The following is a 17843-nucleotide window of genomic DNA, read 5'->3' as shown; positions in this document are numbered from 1 at the left end:
TGGTCACATGTAAATTTAATAACATTGCATAAAGAGATTTTTTAACTTTTATAATAGTTGCATTAATCCTGTATATTTTCCAGCACTTTTTATTTCAGTTCAGTTCAGTTCAGTCGCTCAGTCAGTCGTGTCTGACTCTTTGCAACCCCATGGACTGCAGCATGCCAGGCCTCCCTGTCCATCACCAACTCCCGGAGCTTGCCCTAACTCATGTCCATTAAGTCGGTGATGCCATCCAACCATCTCATCCTCTGTTGTCCCCTTCTCCTCCCGCCTTCAATCGTTCCCAGCATCAGGGTCTTTTCAAATGAGTCAGTTCTTCGCATCAGGTGGCCAAAGTATTGGAGTTTCAGCTTCAGCATCAGTCCTTCCAATGAATATTCAGGACTGATCTCCTTTATTTGTGAAACTATAATTGAAGCTGAGTCTTCCAGGCAGTACAATGTTTCTACAGTAGGTGACAGTAATATCAAATCTCAGATTTATACTGTATTAAAGAGCAAGCAAATACTAATGCTGGGGCTTCTTCTTTTTTTCTTTCTATAATGTTTTAACTCCAGGGATGATTGGACCTGCGGTATTCCTGGTTGCCGCAGGGTTTATAGGCTGCGATTATTCCTTGGCTGTTGCATTCCTAACCATATCAACAACACTGGGAGGCTTTTGCTCTTCTGGATTTAGCATCAACCATCTGGACATTGCACCTTCGTGAGTACTGATTTGCACTATTTATAATAGCCAGGACATGGAAGCAACCTAGATGCCCATCAGCAGATGAATGGATAAGGAAGCCATGGTACATATACACCATGGAATATTACTCAGCCATTCAAATGAATCAGTTCTAATGAGATGGATGAAACTGGAGCCCATTATACAGAGTGAAGTAAGCCAGAAAGATAAAGACCAATACAGTATACTAACGCATACATGTGGAATTTAGAAAGATGGTAACGATAACCCTAAATGCAAAACAGAAAAAGAGACACAGAAGTACAGAACAGACTTTTGGCCTCTATGGGAGAAGGCGAGGGTGGGATGTTTCGAGAGAACAGCATCGAAACATGTATATTATCTAGGGTGAAACAGATCACCAGCCCAGGCTGGATGCATGAGACAAGTGCTCAGGCCTGGTGCACTGGGAAGACCCAGAGGAATCGGGTGGAGAGGGAGGTGGGAGGGGGGATCGGGATGGGGAATACATGTAAATCCATGGCTGATTCATGTCAATGTATGACAAAAACCACTACAGTATTGTAAAGTAATTAGCCTCCAACTAATAAAAATAAATGAAAAAAAAAAGATATAAAGAAAAAAAAAAGATTGGTTCAGATTAGCTTTAAGTTATTTAAATTACTAATCATTATTTAATCATTACTAATCATTAATTGTAGTGAATTATGCATAACATAAACTTTACTATCGATACCATTTTTTTAATATTTTAGAAGTTCTAATGTATTTTTATTTATTTATTTATTTTTGAACTTTTAGTTTTGTACTGGGATACAGCCAATTAAAAACGTCATGTAAGTTTCAGGCGAACAGCAAAGGGACTCAGCCAAACTTATACATGTATCCATTCTCCCCCAACCCCCCTCCTACCCAGGCTTCCAAATAACATTGAACAGAGTTCCTTGTGCTACAGAGTAGGTCCTTGTTGGTTATCCATTTTAAATATGGCAGAGTGTACATGTCCATCCCAAATTTCCTAATTATCCCTTCATTAAGTGCATCCATTCACATTGTCGTGCAACCATCAACATGATCCATTCAAGAACTCTTTTTTTTTTTTTTCTTATTTTTTAAAAGTACCTATTTCTTTTCTTAGTCATGCTGGTTCTTCATTGCTGCTCAGGCTTTGTTCTAGTTGATGAGAGCAAGTTCTGCGCTCTGGTTGCAGTGTGCTGGCTTCTTGTTGCATTGGCTTCGCTTGTGGACCAAGGGCGTTAGGGTACGGGCTGGCTCAGGAGTTGTGCACACGGGCTCAGCTGCCCCGAGGCACATGGGTCCTCCTGGACCAGGAATCGAACCCACGTCTCCTGCACTAGGAGGCAGATTCTTTACCACAGAACCACCAGGGAGGCGCGTTCCAGAACTCTTCTTTTATCTTCCCAAGCTGAAACCCTGGACCCATTAAACACTAACTCCCATTCTTCCTCCCTCACCCACCCCCTGGCAACTGCCCTTCTACTGTTTTCTTGTGTCTATGAATTTGACTGCCCTAAGACTGACTTAAATCCTTAAACGAGGTTTCAGTTTACATAATAATTAAAGCCCGAAGTTGTTTTTAAATTTACACGTTTAACTATCATCACCTCTGTAAAAACATTACATACACCGCCCAGCTAGAATAGGACCTCGGTGAAGGCAGAGTTCTTCGGAGTCTTAATGTTCTCAGGACTCACCAAGGAGCTCGGCCCATGGCGAGCATTTAGTTGGATGGATGAATGCCGAAGACCAGACCGAGTTGTTTGTCCAGTTATGATCTTACCTATTTGCAAATATATTTGTTTAGTACTTGATAGCATATAAACCATCTTCACAAACATTATCTTGTTTGATCCTTAAAGCATTCCTTTGAGAAAGGCATTCTTGACCTAGTTTATGACTGAGAAAACTCAGATTCAGAGAAGTCAAGTGACTCATCTTGTATCACCCAGCTAATAAATGATAGAGCCAAAACTTCCCCTAGGATCCTACTTTTAAGCCCAGAATTCTTTCAATAGCTATTTCTCTGGAAATATTCTTTGGACCACATTCTTCTAGAATTCTTTTGTGCCAGTTGACACAAGGTAGAGGGGACTGTGTGAATATTTTAACCCAGAGGATTTGGTGCACTTAATTTTTTTGAAATAATGAATATGAATTTATTTTTAGGGAAAAGACAAGTAGCCTCCTACCTACCCCCTACCCCCAATTTTTCATACCTAAACTACCTCAGAATCTTCCTATTCCTATTAATCCTCAGTCTCCCATCCCTTCAATAAATACTTCTAGATAAGCACCAATAAACTGATGCTCATAGAACTTGCGTGGACCTTTTAAATCATTCTAATCCAGTCTCTTCTTTTGTATAAGAAGTTCAAGAAGGCGCCACAGGATCAGAGTCTATGTATGCCTGGCTCCAGGCAGATTCCTGTCTGCTATTCCACAATGCCTCTACTGGGACTCATTCTCAGCCTCCAGTCCATTTCCTTTCCTCCCCATCCATATGAATCCTTCCCAGCTTACATCCCAGTTCTTCATTAAGCCTTTCCAGACACTTGTGCTTTTTTTCTCTTCCTTTTCTCCGTTTATAATTTTATGCTGGATACCATAGCTTAATTTGTAATTACTTCTGAATGTAACTCTTCTCTTGCTTCTCTCCCCAATCTACTTGGGAACTTCCTCAGACTGAGACATCTTATATATCCATATCACAACTTCTGCACAAGGAGAAGCACCCCCAGTCCATACTTGTTGAGTGGTTGATTTATATGATCATACTAAAAAAAAAATAGGAGCTTCCATCTGCATACTCTTAACAGTGGGGAACCAAGGAAAGAAAATGAATAACACTTGGGTATTGGGCCAAGAAACGATTTGAAACAAAAGAGAGCCAAGCAAAAGCTCTGGTGCTGTCAGCTCTGCGAGTTCAGGGCCCAAGTCTGTCCTGTTAACCCCCGGCCTGGTACTGTGCAGGGCCATCGGCAGTGCTGTCAATCAATTATATGCATGGAAGAAGGAAAATAGATTTTCTTTTTTTGTTATTTTATTTTATTTATTTTTGGCTGTGCTGGGTCTTTGTTGCCATGTGGGCTTTCCTTGAGTTGTGGCGAGCGGGGTCTACTCTAGTTGCGATGTGCAGGCTTCTCGTGATGGATTCTCTTGCTGTGGAACAAAGCTCTTGGGCACATGGGCTTCAGTAGTTGCAGCTCCTGGGCTTTACAGCGCAGGAATAATAGTTGGGGTGCATGGCCTTAGTTGCTCCCCAGTATTGGGATCTTCCAGGACCAGGGATCAAACCGGTGTCTCCTGCGTTGGCAGGCAGATTCTTTACCACTGAGCCACCAGGGAAGCCTGGAAAATAAATTTTCATATTCAGTATCATGTCAGAATTCTTTCTAAAAAACTATCTGTGTATTGACCTTACTGTGTGTCAGTCAACACTTTGCTTTAATGCTCTTTCTTATGAGAAACAGGGGAAGAGTTTTGTGAACTTTACAAGCTAGAAAATGTTAAGTATACATATTGTTGAGTTTAGAACTAAAGGAGTTTTAGAATTCCCCAGTGGTCCAGTGGTTAAGGCTCCTCACTTCTAGTGCAGGGTGCACAAGTTCAGTCCCTGGTAAGGGAACTAATAATAAGATCCAACATGCCATGCAGCACAACCAAAAAAAAAAACTTTTTTAATTAAAAAAAAAAACTAAAGGAGCTTAACATAGTGAGAAAAGAGAAGAAGAATACTTGAAAAGTAAATTAACCTCAAGAAAACCTTGTTAAATATAGTGACAGTTTGAAAGATCAGATATAAACATAACAAATAAGAGCCTGCTGCCGTGGAAGGAGTGAAGGTGTAAGAAGCCATTTCAGCAGGAGGGCCTATTCGGGAGCCCGAAGGCCTAAACACGTCTCTGCCCGGGGCTTGAAGCGGACATGGTATTTACGAAGTAGACTAAGTCTCGTTACAGAAAAGGATTCAAGGAGTAGCAATAATTAAAGGACTGAAATACGTTCCCGTATGCGATTGATTAGAAAAGGAATCTGGAAAGGATTTCCCTGGAAGTAAGTTAAACGAGTGACATTGTTTTTATAAACAGTGTAGACACTACAATGTATAGTCTATACATGTAGTATATACAGTGTATAGTTCATACATGCAGTGTATAGTTCATACATGCAGTGTATATACAGTGCATAGTTCGTACATACAGTGTATACAGTGTATAGTTTTATCATAGAAAGTTAGAACTAGGAAAGATTTAGAGTATTCTTATCTATGCAGACTGCGGTCCATGGACCACTGGCATTCACTACATGAGAGCTTATGCAAAATGCAGATTCTCAGGCATCTCTCCAGACTTAGTGAACCAGAATCTGCATCTTTAGATCCTCAGGGATCTAAAGGATCCTGTATATCCCTTGTACTTTCAAGCATGAGTCTCAGGGTTGGCCCAGTCCTCTAGTGCAAACAACAAATGTCTGTATAATATCAGTTGTACATTCAACCCTCCACATGGCAGTATAGAAAATAAAACCCAGCTCCTGCTCACAAAGGCAATCAGTCTAGTTTGGGAAAGAACAATAAAAAATAATTGTAATAAGTTATGATGACAATTCATTCTTTCAACAAATACTTAAAACATGCCTACCCACCAAGTGTCAGCCAAAACAGCCCAGCCCTGGCCCATGGAACTCTTAGTCTAGGGTGGTAGACGTGAAAGAAACTAATAAAAACTAACTTTTTGAAGAGAAAGTAAGAGAATATAATGGGGGTATAAGGCAGATCAGGGAGCAAGGGAGGGTCTCTCTGAGGAAGTGATACTTATTTAAGCTAAAGCCTCAAGGATAAGCAAGAAGTTCGGCAAAACGGAAGTAGTGTTCTTGACAGAAGAATTTACATGACAGGAAGAGGAAATTGGTGTGTGTCTCAGTCTGCTTGGGCTGCCGGAATAAAACACACAGACTGAGTACCTTTTTAAACAACAAATTTCCTCACAATTCTAGAGGCTAGAATCCCCATATTTAGGTGCTGACACCTTGGTTTCTGGTGAGGACACTTCCTGGTTTGCAGAAGGGTCAGCTCCTTGCTCTGTGCTCACACGGCCTTTCCCTCGGTACGTGTGAATGGGTGTGTGCAGAGAGGGAGCTCTGACATCTCTCACTCTTCTTATAAGGGCATCAGCCTTGTCAGATCAGAGTCCCACCCCTTATAATCTCATTTAACCTCTATCACTTCGTAAAGAGCCTGTCTCCAAATGCAGTCACATTGAGGGTCAAGACTTCAACATATGAATTTTGGAAGCACATACACATTCAGTCCAAAACTCTATATTTCACTTAACTGAGAGGTCACTTGTGGCTGAGATGCAGGGAAGAAAGCCACTGGTGAGTAAGTAGGGGCCTATAGTAAGTATTTTAAATTGTATCCAAAGCAAGTAGGAAGTGACCTTCTCTGGTCACTTTTAAGGTCACTCTTGTGTGAACAAATACAAGCAGAGGAAACCAATTAGGAGGCTATTGCAGTAACCCAGATAGGAGGTGGTGATGGCCTGGAATGGAGATAGGAGATGTAAAGAGGTAGATAGAGTTGAGATCTTTGTAAATACAATAGAAGTGACTTGACAATAGATGAGACCTGAAGAGTAAAGAAGATACCCATGATGATGCGTGCACGCTCAGTCGCTTCAGTCGTGTCCAACTCTTTGTGACCCTATGGACTGTAGCCTGCCAGGCTCCTCTGTCCATGGAATTCTCCAGGCAGGAATACCACTGGAGTGGGTTGCAATGCCTGCCTCCAGGGGATATTCCCAACCCAGGGATAGAACCCACTTCTGCATCTGCTGCACTGACAGGCAGATAGATTCTTTACCCACTGAACCACCTGCTGTTGTTGTTCGGTCGCTCAGCCGTGTCCGACTCTTTGAGATCCCATGCCCTGCAGCAAACCAGGCTTCCCTGTTCTTCACTATCTCTTGGAGCTTGCTGAAACTCATGTTCATTGAGTTGGTGATGCCATCCAACCATCTCATCCTCTGTCATCCCCTTCTCCTCCTACCTTCAATCTTTCCCAGCATCAGGGTCTTTTCTAATGAGTCAGCTCTTCACATGAGGTGGCCAAAGTATTGGAGCTTCAGCTTCAGCATCAGTCCTTCCAATAAATATTCAGGACTGGTTTCCTTTAGGATTGACTGGTTTGATCTCCTTGCAGTCCAAGGGACTCTCAAGAGTCTTCTCCAACACCACAGTTCAAAAACATCAATTCTTTGGTGCTTTATGTCCAAGTCTTTATGATCCAACTCTCACATCCGTACATGACTACTGGAAAAACCATAGCTTTGACTACACAGACTTTTGTTGGCAGAATAATATCTCTGCTTTATAATATGCTGTCTGTGTTTGGCATAGCTTTTCTTTCAAAGAGCAAGTGTCTTTTAATTTCATGGCTGCAGTCACCATCTGCAGTGATTTTGGTGCCCAAGACAATAAAGTCTGCCACTGTTTCCATTGTTTCCCCATCTATTTGCCATGAAGTGATGGGACCAGATGCCATGATCTTTGTTTTTTTAATGTTGGCTTTAAGCCAACTTTTTCACTTTACTCTTTCACTTTCATCAAGAGGCTCTTTAGTTCCTCTTTGCTTTCTGCCATAAGGGTGGTATCATCTGCATATCTGAGGTTATTGATATTTCTTCCAGCAATCTTGATTCCAGCTTGTGCTTCATCCAGTCTGGCATTTCTCACAATGTACTCTGCATATAAGTTAAATAAGCAGGATGACAATATACAGCCTTGACATACTCCTGAACCACCTGGGAAGCCCATTATTCACAGGACTAGGTTGTATTACATTTTTGACCCCTAGTCTTTCTCATTAAGTAAACTGTGAGCTCCTTGAGAATAAGAACTATGTTTAATTCATTACTGGACATGAGAGTCCTCTGTAGTGGTGGACACAAATGACATACTTAAGAATTTTTTGTTAAATGGGCTACCACAGCGAGAAGCCCATGAACTGCAATGAAGAATATCCCCTGTTTGCCACAACCAGAGAAATGCCACGCAGCAGTGAAAACCCAGCTCAGCCAAAAATAAATAAATAAATAAATAAAATTTAAGAATTATTTGTTAAATGAATGGATGGATGGGTGGGTGACAGCAATAACTGGTGTTTACTATTAAAATGGCTTAAACTGTTGGATCTCCTTCGTGCATTGGTTAGAAACTGTGATAAGAATTGACTATGTTCCAAGGAAGACATTAGGGTGAGTGATGTATTTCTTACACAATTGAGGAGTATCTTCATAATCAACAATTATAGTTCATCCTTTTCCCTCTTACTCTGTGAATAGTCAATAAATTGTGGGAAAATAAGACATAATTTTTAAAAATGTATTCAACAGATTATTTATTGAGCATCTACTGTCCAAAGTGGTATGTGTCCTGGGCACACCCAGACTCTATTCTCAAGGAGGTTAAAATAATAAACTATAGTTTATTTTTTTTTAATTTGTGTTGGAGTACAGTTGATTTACAATGTTGTATTAGTTGGACAGCAAAGTGAATCAATTTGCTGTATATGTATGTGAATCTGTTATACATATCCATATATCCTCTCTTTTTTAGATTATTTTTCCATGTAGGTCATTATACAGTATCGAGTAGAGTTCTCTGTGCTATATAGTATGGCCTTACTCGTTATTTTTTTTATATATATAGTAGTATATATATGTCAGTCCCAGTCTCCCAGTTTATCCTTCTCCTTTCTCCTCCCGGTAACAATAAGTCTCTTTTCTACATCTGTGACTCTATTTCTGTTTTGTAAGTAAGTCCATTTGTACCGTTTTTTTAGATTCCACGTGTGTTATCATATGATATTTGTCTTTCTCTGACTTATTTCACTCAGTATGACAGTCTCTATGCCCATCCATGTTGCTGCAAATGGCATTCTTTCTTTCTTTTTTATGGTTGAGTAATATTCCATTATACATATGTACCACATCTTTATCCATTCCTCTGTTGCTGGATATTTTATATATCTGTAACAATACCTTATTGAAAACAGTCATCACTGAATTCAGTCTGTAGGAAAGATCAGTTTTCTCATGCTTAATTTTTTGCTACAAGCCCCAGCATTATAGATTATAACATTCCAATGTTAAGTACTGATTTGGAACCAGACAAATTGAGTAACATTTTATGGTCTTTCTTTCTTTCTTATCTATAGAGTAAAGATAACCTTCCTCATGGGGTTCATTTTACTGTTAAAGTAAGATAAGATAGAAAAACTACTTAGAACCCTGCCTGGCATAAGGTTTTTCAATAGGCAATCAGTCCTGTTAGCATGTAAATATATGTGACATGGTATTTTCTAAGCCTTTTCTTCTGTGGACTAAAATAGATATTTTCTATGGATAATTTTGTTACTCAGATTCCAAAGGATTTGAATAGATTTTTAACTGTTAATCCCACAGAATTCTAAGACTCCAATAGCACAGAATCCAGACTGAGTCCATACAGCAATTTTTTTCCCCCAGGCTCTCATCAATCTTTCATGGCCTTTCCTTGCCCAGTGTAATATAAGTACTTGAATGAGCTTCTTGGTGCTGACATTTAGAATTTCACAACATTCATCTGCACTTAATATCTGTCACAGAAAAGGCCTGGCAGCATTGCAGTCAGTTCCTCCTACTGCCAAGGTGTTAATGCTTTAAAAAAAAAAAAAAAAAGGACAAGTTCTGCCAAGCTTGGTTAATTTAAGATCTGCTCCCTGAAGGGCTTAAGCCAAAAAGTTCTGAGCTCTTTCGTTTTGTTGTTGTGCACTGTTTACATCGGTTTTTAGCATAAATATTTGTGATATTTATAGATAACTGAATTGGGTTCAGCAGGATATTTTATTTAGGCACTGTGTCGATCGACTCAGGATGCCATAAAAATACTATGTGGCTGAGTAGCTTAAAAAACAGAAATTGATCTTCTCGCAGTTCTGTAGGCTAGAAGTCTGAGGTCAGGGTGCCTGCTGGGTTGCGTTCTGGTGAGGGCTCTCCTCCTGATTTGCAGACAGTCACCTTCTCACTATGTCCTCACGTGGCCTCTCCTCCATAGGAGCTCTCAGAAACAGAGAGAGGACTCTGCCTTTCGTCCTCTCCTGGTAAGGCCACCAACCCTATTAGGTTGGGAGCCCATCTTTATGGCCTCACTTAGCCTCAGTTACTTCTTAAAAGCCCTGTCTCCAGATGCAGTCACATTGGAAGTGGGGGTTGGGGGAGGACATGATTCTGTCCATAGCAGGCGCTTTTCCATGTCTAACCTGGGGCGAGGAATTTCAGGTCAGCGGTCTGCAGCCGAGGCACTGAGGATCCTAAACCTGACAAAAACGGGATCATCCCACAGTAAGATTATACGGCCTAATAAATGCCAAGCTTCTTTAATTTTGACCACAATTTTATTTTATAGTATCACTGATTATCTCATTAAAAAGCTCTAATTGGCCTTTGTATGTAACTTGGTGGCTTTTGGGCTTCCCTGGTAGCTGGTAAAGAATCCACCTGCGATGCAGGAGACCCCAGTTTGATTCCTGGGTGGGAAAGATGCCCTGGAGAAGGGATAGGCTACCCACTCCAGTATTTGTGGGCTTCCCTGGTAGCTCAGATGGTAAAGAATCCACCTGCAATGAGGGAGACTTGGGTTTGATCCCTGGGTTAGGAAGATCCCTGGAGAAAGGCATGTCAACCTACTCCAGTATTCTTACCTGGAGAATCCCCATGGACGGAGGCAGCTGGCGGGCTACAGTCCATGAGGTCGCAAAGAGTCGGACACGACTGAGCGACTAAGCACACAGCACAGGTGACTTTTATAAAAAAAATAATTTATTCGATTAACTAATTTTTAACTCTACCACCAGCATTGAGTTTTCATGCTAAAAATATCAAACCTAAATCTAATGAACCCTCTAGGATCTCAAGTCTGTAGTCTGCCAGGACCCTTTGGACTATAGTCTGCCAGGCTCCTCTGTCCATGGAATTCTCCAGCAAGAATACTGGAGTGGGTTGCCATTCCCTTCTCCAGGGAATCTTTCTGACCCAGGGATTGAACCTGGGTCTCCTGCACTGCAGGCAGATTCTTTACCGTCTGAGCCTCCAAAGAAGCCCATAGATACTAGTGTACAGGAAATACAGGGGACATAAAGTGAAAGTGAAGTGGCTCAGTCGTGTCCGACTCTTTGCGACCCCATGGACTGTAGCCTACCACGCTCCTCAGTCCATGGGATTTTCCAAGCAACAGTACTGGAGTGGATTGCCATTTCCTTCTCCAGAGGATCTTCTCAACCCAGGGATCAAACCTGGGTCTCCCGCATTGCAGGCAGACGCTTTACCGTCTGAGCCACATAAGACTATATCAAATGATGCCTCAGTCTACAAAATTTAGAATGTAGGGCCGGTTACAAGACAAAATCCCAAGTTATTCAGTTAATACACACAACTTAGAATACTGTTCAGCAACCCTAGCATGTAATCCAAAATGTTGCATACTGTATAATCCTTTGGAATCAAGTCCCAGGAGAAGGTACTTTGTCCCTTTGTCTCCAGGGGACAAAGCTCCAGCAGCCAGTGCAGCCAGAGCCCCATAGGACCAGGCATGGGATCTGAACAACTTCAGGTCACACACCATTTCTCTGGTCAGCATATATTGAATGAGCATATATGTTGCACTGGAAATAATAAAGGAGAATAAAACGTGAGTTTTCAGGGAGACTATGTGGTCAAAATTAGCAAACTTGAATTAGAGAATGATTCCCTCCTAAAACATGAAGTACCAGCTTTGAGGACAATAAAGATTCTGAAAAAAATTTTTATCAATAGGCATTTTTGTCATACACACACAGTATTTATAAACTCAGTTTGTCTATGTCTGGGACAATATGCAGGGATTTAGCTACAGGAAGATATGTAATAAGTTCAACAAATAAGTTGTGAAACTGTGCTTGGTATCTCATTTCTATAATAATATATTGTTATGTTATTAGATATATTAAAATATATACAGGAAAAAATTAGGATATTTACCAAAATGTTACTGTTGATTATCTATACATAGAAGGATTATAAGTAATTTTACTTTCTTCATAGTATTTTTCTTATTTTAAATTTTTAACAATGACATAAATTTTGTAATCGGGAAATAAATTCTTTTTTTAACTTAAAAAATTTTAAGATACATGAAGCTTCCTATCTAGATACCGTCTTGTATGAAAATCATATCTCGGCACATCTCCATTTCACTGTAAAAGGGATCATTTCAGTGGCCATGTTCCTCTATATGATGTTAGAACTATTGAAATGCAAGGTTTTCAGCAGCTAACTATTTAGTCCTATTTCAGTAAGACATTGCATTTAGACATAAAATTTCACAAGAATACAGCATGGGAATGTAGCTATCTATGGACAGAAGCTACTTAAATGTGTAACACAGGGAATGCCTGGTGGTTCAGTGGTTAAGACTCTGCACTTCCATTGCAGGGGGTACAGACGAGTTCAATTCCCACCCTCCCCCAAAAAAATGTGTAACACATTAATAAACCTCTATGAAAATGTTTCTGCAGGTATGCTGGTATTCTCCTGGGCATCACAAATACCTTTGCCACTATTCCTGGAATGATTGGGCCCATCATTGCTAGAAGTCTGACTCCTGAGGTAAGTAGATAACTTACTTATAAACCAAAAAGGTCTAAGCAGTTTATTTGAAGCTGCACATCTATATTAAAGTTGAGTATATTTAATAAGGGTAAAATGCTGAATGCCTATTCTTGTGCAGTTATTTACAGCAACGAAAACCTAAATGCCTTAGTAGGTGGGAAAGTATATTTCAAAGAACATTCTGAATTTTAGACAGAACAATAGAACAAAGTTAAATGAAGATCTTGTAACTGAAATAGCGCAAGTCCTTAAAAGTTGTGATATTATAGCAGATACATGACTTGTATCTTTGGTTTGAACAAATAAATTTGGCAGTGTAGAATTATTCAAGAAATGGAACCACAAAGGTATCAGGCAATCATGTGCGAATGAACAAAAACAGTTGAAATTATCAAGAACATTTAGAAGAACAGAAGATTTAGGAAGATGTATAGATGTCTTTGGGCTTCCCTGGTGACTCAGCAGTACAGAATCCGCCTGCAGTGCAGGAGACACAGGTTCAATCCCCGAGTTGGGAAGATCCCCTGGAGGAGGGCGTAACAACTCATTCCAGTATTCTTGCCTGGAGAATCCCATGAACAGAGGAGCCTGGAAGGCTACATACAAGTCCATGGGGTCACAAAGAGTCAGACATAACTGAAGTGAGTTAGCAGGCATGCATAGATGTCTTCACATATTCAAAAGATGGTGATTTCTCTCAACAGTTCCACAAAAGCAGATAGAAGTTACGAGGAGATAAATAGCAAATTTTCTGTTTAAAGCTGTTACTGTGTGGAATGGGCTGCCCTGTGACATAGTGGGCTTCCCTGGTGGAAATAATAATCTACCTGCAATGCAGAAAACACAGGTTCAATGTGGGTTCAATCCCTGCATTGGGAAGATGTCCTAGAGAAGGAAAATGGCAAGCCACTCCGGTATTCTTGCCTGGGAAAGCCCTTGGACAGAGGAGCCTGGCGTATTACAGTCCATCAGGTTGCAAGAGTAAGACACAGGGCTTCCCTGGTGGCCCAGTGGTAAAGAGCCCGCCTGCCCGTGCGGGAGACATGGGTTCGATCCCTGGTCTGGAACAGTCCCACATGCCGCAGAGCACCTAACCAGTGCACCACAGCTACTGAAGTCCATGCACCTGGAACCCATGCTCCACAACAAGAGAAGCCGCCACAACGAGAAGCCTGCATCTAGAGGGTAGCCCCCGCTCGCCACAACTGGAGAGAGCCTGTACAGCAACAAAGACCCAGCAAGGCCAAAATAAATAAACAAAAATTTAAAAAAAGAGAGAGAGTCAGACACGACTTAGCAACCTAACCAACACCACTGTGAATTAGTGAGCCCTGAAGTAGTCAAACGTATATTCAACTGGCACTTTTTTTTTTTCCTCTCTTCTATTTTATTTTTTATTTTTTTAATTTATTTATTTTAATTGGAGGCTAATTACCTTACAATATTGTAGTGGTTTTTGCCATACATTGACAAGAATCAGCCATGGGTGTACATGTATTCCCCATCCTGAACCCCGCTCCCACCTCCGTCCCCATCCCATCCCTCTGGGTCATCCCAGGGCACCAGCCCTGAGCACCCTGTCTCATGCATCAAACCTGGACTGGCGATCTGTTTCACATATACATGTTTCAATGCTATTCTCTCAAATCATCCCACCCTCACCTTCTCCCACAGAGTCCAAAAGACTGTTCTGTACATCTGTGTATCTTTTGATGTCTCGCATACAGAGTTATCGTTACCATCTTTCTAAATTCCATATATACGTATTAGTATACTGTATTGGTGTATTTCTTTCTGACTTACTTCACTCTGTATAATAGGTTCCAGTTTCATCTACCTCATTAGAACTGATTCAAATGTATTCTTTTTAATGGCTGAGTAATATTCCGTTGTGTATATGTACCACAGCTTCCTTATCCATTCGTCTGCCGGTGGACATCTAGGTTGCTTCCATGTCCTGGCTATTATAAACAGTGCTGTGATGAACATTGGGGTGCATGTGTCTCTTTCAGATCTGGCTTCCTCGGTGTGTATGCCCAGAAGTGGGATTGCTGGGTCATATGGCAGTTCTATTTCCAGTTTTTTAAGCAATCTCCACACTGTTCTCCGTAGTAGCTGTACTAGTTTGCATTCCCACTAACAGTTTAAGAGGGTTCCCTTTTCTCCACACCCTCTCCAGCATTTATTGTTTGTAGACTTTTGGATAGCAGCCATTCTGACCTGCGTGAGATGGTACCTCATTGTTGTTTTGATTTGCATTTCTCTGATAATGAGTGGTGTTGAGCATCTTTTCATGTTTCTTGTGTTTGTTAGCCAATCGGTCTTCTTTGGAGAAATGTCTGTTTAGTTCTTTGGCCCATTTTTTGATTGGGTCATTTATTTTTCTGGAATTGAGCTGCAGGAGTTGCTTGTATATTTTTGAGATGAATTCTTTGTAATTTGCTTCATTTGCTATTATTTTCTCCCAATCTGAGGGCTGTCTTTTCACCTTGCTTACAGTTTCCTTCATTGCACAAAAGCTTTTAAGTTTAATTAGGTCCCATTTGTTTATTTTTGCTTTTATTTCCATTACTCTGGGAGGTGTGTCATAGAGGATCCTGCTGTGATTTATGTCATAGAGTGTTTTCCCTATGTTTTCCTCTAGGACTTTTATAGTTTCTAATCTTACATTTAGATCTTTAATCCATTTTGAGTTTATTTTTGTGTATGCTGTTAGAAAGTGTTCTAGTTTCATTCTTTTATAACTGGTTGACCAGTTTTCCCAGCACCACCTGTTAAAGAGATTGTCTTTTCTCCATTGTATATTCTTGCCTCTTTTGTAAAAGATAAGGTGTCCATAGGTGTGTGGATTTATCTCTGGGCTTTCTATTTTGTTCCCTTGACCTATATTTCTGTCTTTGTGCCAGTACCACACTGTCTTGATGACTGTAGGTTTGTAGTATAGCCTGAAGTCAAGCAGGTTGATTCCTCCAGTTCCATTCTTCTTTCTCAAGATTGCTTTGGCTGCTATTCAAGATTTTTTGTATTTCCGTACAAATTGTGAAATTATTTATTCTAGTTATCTAAAAAGTACTATTGGTAGCTTGATAGGGATTGCATTATCTATAGATTGCTTTGGGTAGTATAGCCATTTTGACAATATTGATTCTTCCAATCCATGAGCATGGTATATTTCTCCATCTATTTGTGTCCTCTTTGATTTCTTTCATCAGTGTTTTATAGTTTTCTGTATACAGGTCTTTTGTTTCTTTAGGTGGATATACTCCTAAGTATTTTATTCTTTTCATTGCAATGGTGAATGGAATTGCTTCCTTAATTTCTCTTTCTGTTTTCTCATTGTTATTGTATAGGAATGCAAGGGATTTCTGTGTGTTGATTTTATATCCTGCAACTTTACTATATTCATTGATCAGCTCTAGTAATTTTCTGGTGGAGTCTTTCATGTTTTCTATGTAGATGATCATGTCATCTGCAAACAGTGAGAGTTTTACTTCTTCTTTTCCAATCTGGATTCCTTTTATTTCTTTTTCTGCTCTGATTGCTGTGGCCAAAACTTCCAAAACTATGTTGAATAGTATTGGTGAGAGTGGGCACCCTTGTCTTGTTCCTGACATTAGGGTAAATGCTTTCAGTTTTTCACCATTGAGTATAATGTTTGCTGTGGGTTTGTCATATAGAGCTTTTATTATGTTGAGGTATGTTCCATCTATTCCTGCTTTCTGGAGGGTTTTTATCATAAATGGATGTTGAATTTTGTCAAAGGCTTTCTCTGCATCTATTGAGATAATCATATGGTTTTTATTTTTCAATTTGTTAATGTGGTGCATTACATTGATTGATTTGTGGATATTGAAGAATCCTTACACCCCTGGGATAAAGCCCACTTGGTTATGATGTATGATCTTTTTAATATATTGTTGGATTCTGTTTGCTAGAATTTTGTTAAGGATTTTTGCATCTATGTTCATCAGGGATATTGGCCTGTAGTTTTCTTTTTTTGTGGCATCTTTGTCAGGTTTTGGTATTAGGGTGATGATGGCCTCATAGAATGAGTTTGAAAGTTTACCTTCCTCTGCAATTTTCTGGAAGAGTTTGAGTAGGATAGGTGTTAGCTCTTCTCTAAATTTTTGGTAGAATTCAGCTGTGAAGCCATCTGGTCCTGGGCTTTTGTTTGCTGGAAGATTTCTGATTACAGTTTGGATTTCTGTGCTTGTGATGGGTCTGTTAAGATTTTCTATTTCTTCCTGGTTCAGTTTTGGAAAGTTATACTTTTCTAAGAATTTGTCCATTTCTTCCAAGTTGTCTGTTTTACTGACATATAGTTGCTGATAGTAGTCTCTTATGATCCTTTGTATTTCTGTGTTGTCTGTTGTGATTTCTCCGTTTTCATTTCTAATTTTGTTTTGATTCTTCTCCCTTTGTTTATTGATGAGTTTGACTAATAGTTTGTCTATTTTATTTATCTTCTAAAGAACCAGCTTTTAGCTTTGTTGATTTATGCTATGGTCTCTTGTTTCTTTTGCATATTTCTCCCCTAATTTTTAAGATTTCTTTCCTTCTACTAACCCTGGGGTTCTTCATTTCTTCCTTTTCTAGTCGCTTTAGGTGTGAAAAGTGAAAGTGGAGTTGCTCAGTCGTGTCCGACTTTTTGCAACCCCATGGACTGTAGCCTACCAAGCTTCTCTGTCCATGGGATTTTCCAGGCAAGAGTACTGGAGTGGGTTGCCATTTCCTTCTCCAGGGGATCTTCCTGACACAGGGATTGAACCCAGGTCTCCCTCATTGTAGGCAGACACTTTTACCATCTGAGCCACCAGGGAACCCAAGCTTACTCATGCTTAAAATACGGAAGCGGAAAGCTAACCAACATCCAGGTGGCAATTCAAACTAATTTCATCTCTGAGGAGACCTCATCACAGGTAGCATTAAGTGATACCACTGTCACTTACCAAGAGAACACTCCTTCCCCCTCCTTGAACTAAGAGGGCAATCACTAAAATAGTAAACACCTTCACATGTACTACTCACACATATTTCAGAAAATTCAGCTCACTTCAGCCTATCATATACGTTTTTTCTAAACTTAGAATTGCTTTAGGTGTAGAGTTAGGTTATTTATTTGACTTTTTTTTGTTTCTTGAGGTAAGCCTGTATTGCTATGAACTTTCCCCTTAACACTGCTTTTACAGTTTCCCATAGGTTTGGGGTTGTTTTGTTTTCATTTTCATTCTTTTCTATGCATATTTTGATTTCTTTTTTGATTTCTTCTGTGATTTGTTGGTTATTCAGAAGCGTGTTGTTTAGCCTCCATATGTTGGAATTTTTAATAGTTTTTTCCCTGTAATTGACATCTAATCTTACTGCATTATGGTCAGAAAAGATGCTTGTAATGATTTCAATTTTTTTTAATTTACCAAGGCTAGATTTATGGCCCAGGATGTGATC

General features: G+C 39.9%; 1 protein-coding gene across 5 annotated transcripts in view; it reads left to right on the top strand.

Moving 5' to 3' along the window:
- The window catches only part of SLC17A5 (solute carrier family 17 member 5), a 72494-nt gene that overhangs the window by 47971 nt on the left and 6680 nt on the right, over positions 1-17843 (top strand). For 4 of the 5 annotated variants that reach the window (XM_061132049.1, XM_061132046.1, XM_061132047.1 and 1 more), the window contains 2 exons: positions 561-708; positions 12305-12395. In XM_061132049.1, coding sequence (XP_060988032.1) covers positions 561-708; positions 12305-12395 — 239 coding nt within the window. The remainder of the gene's footprint in view (positions 1-560; positions 709-12304; positions 12396-17843) is intronic. The other variant, XM_061132050.1, reaches the window with a different exon arrangement.

The sequence above is a fragment of the Dama dama genome, chromosome 28 (assembly GCF_033118175.1).
Source record: "Dama dama isolate Ldn47 chromosome 28, ASM3311817v1, whole genome shotgun sequence".
NCBI classification, from domain to species: Eukaryota; Metazoa; Chordata; class Mammalia; order Artiodactyla; family Cervidae; genus Dama; species Dama dama.
This window is presented reverse-complemented; position numbering and strand designations above follow the sequence as displayed.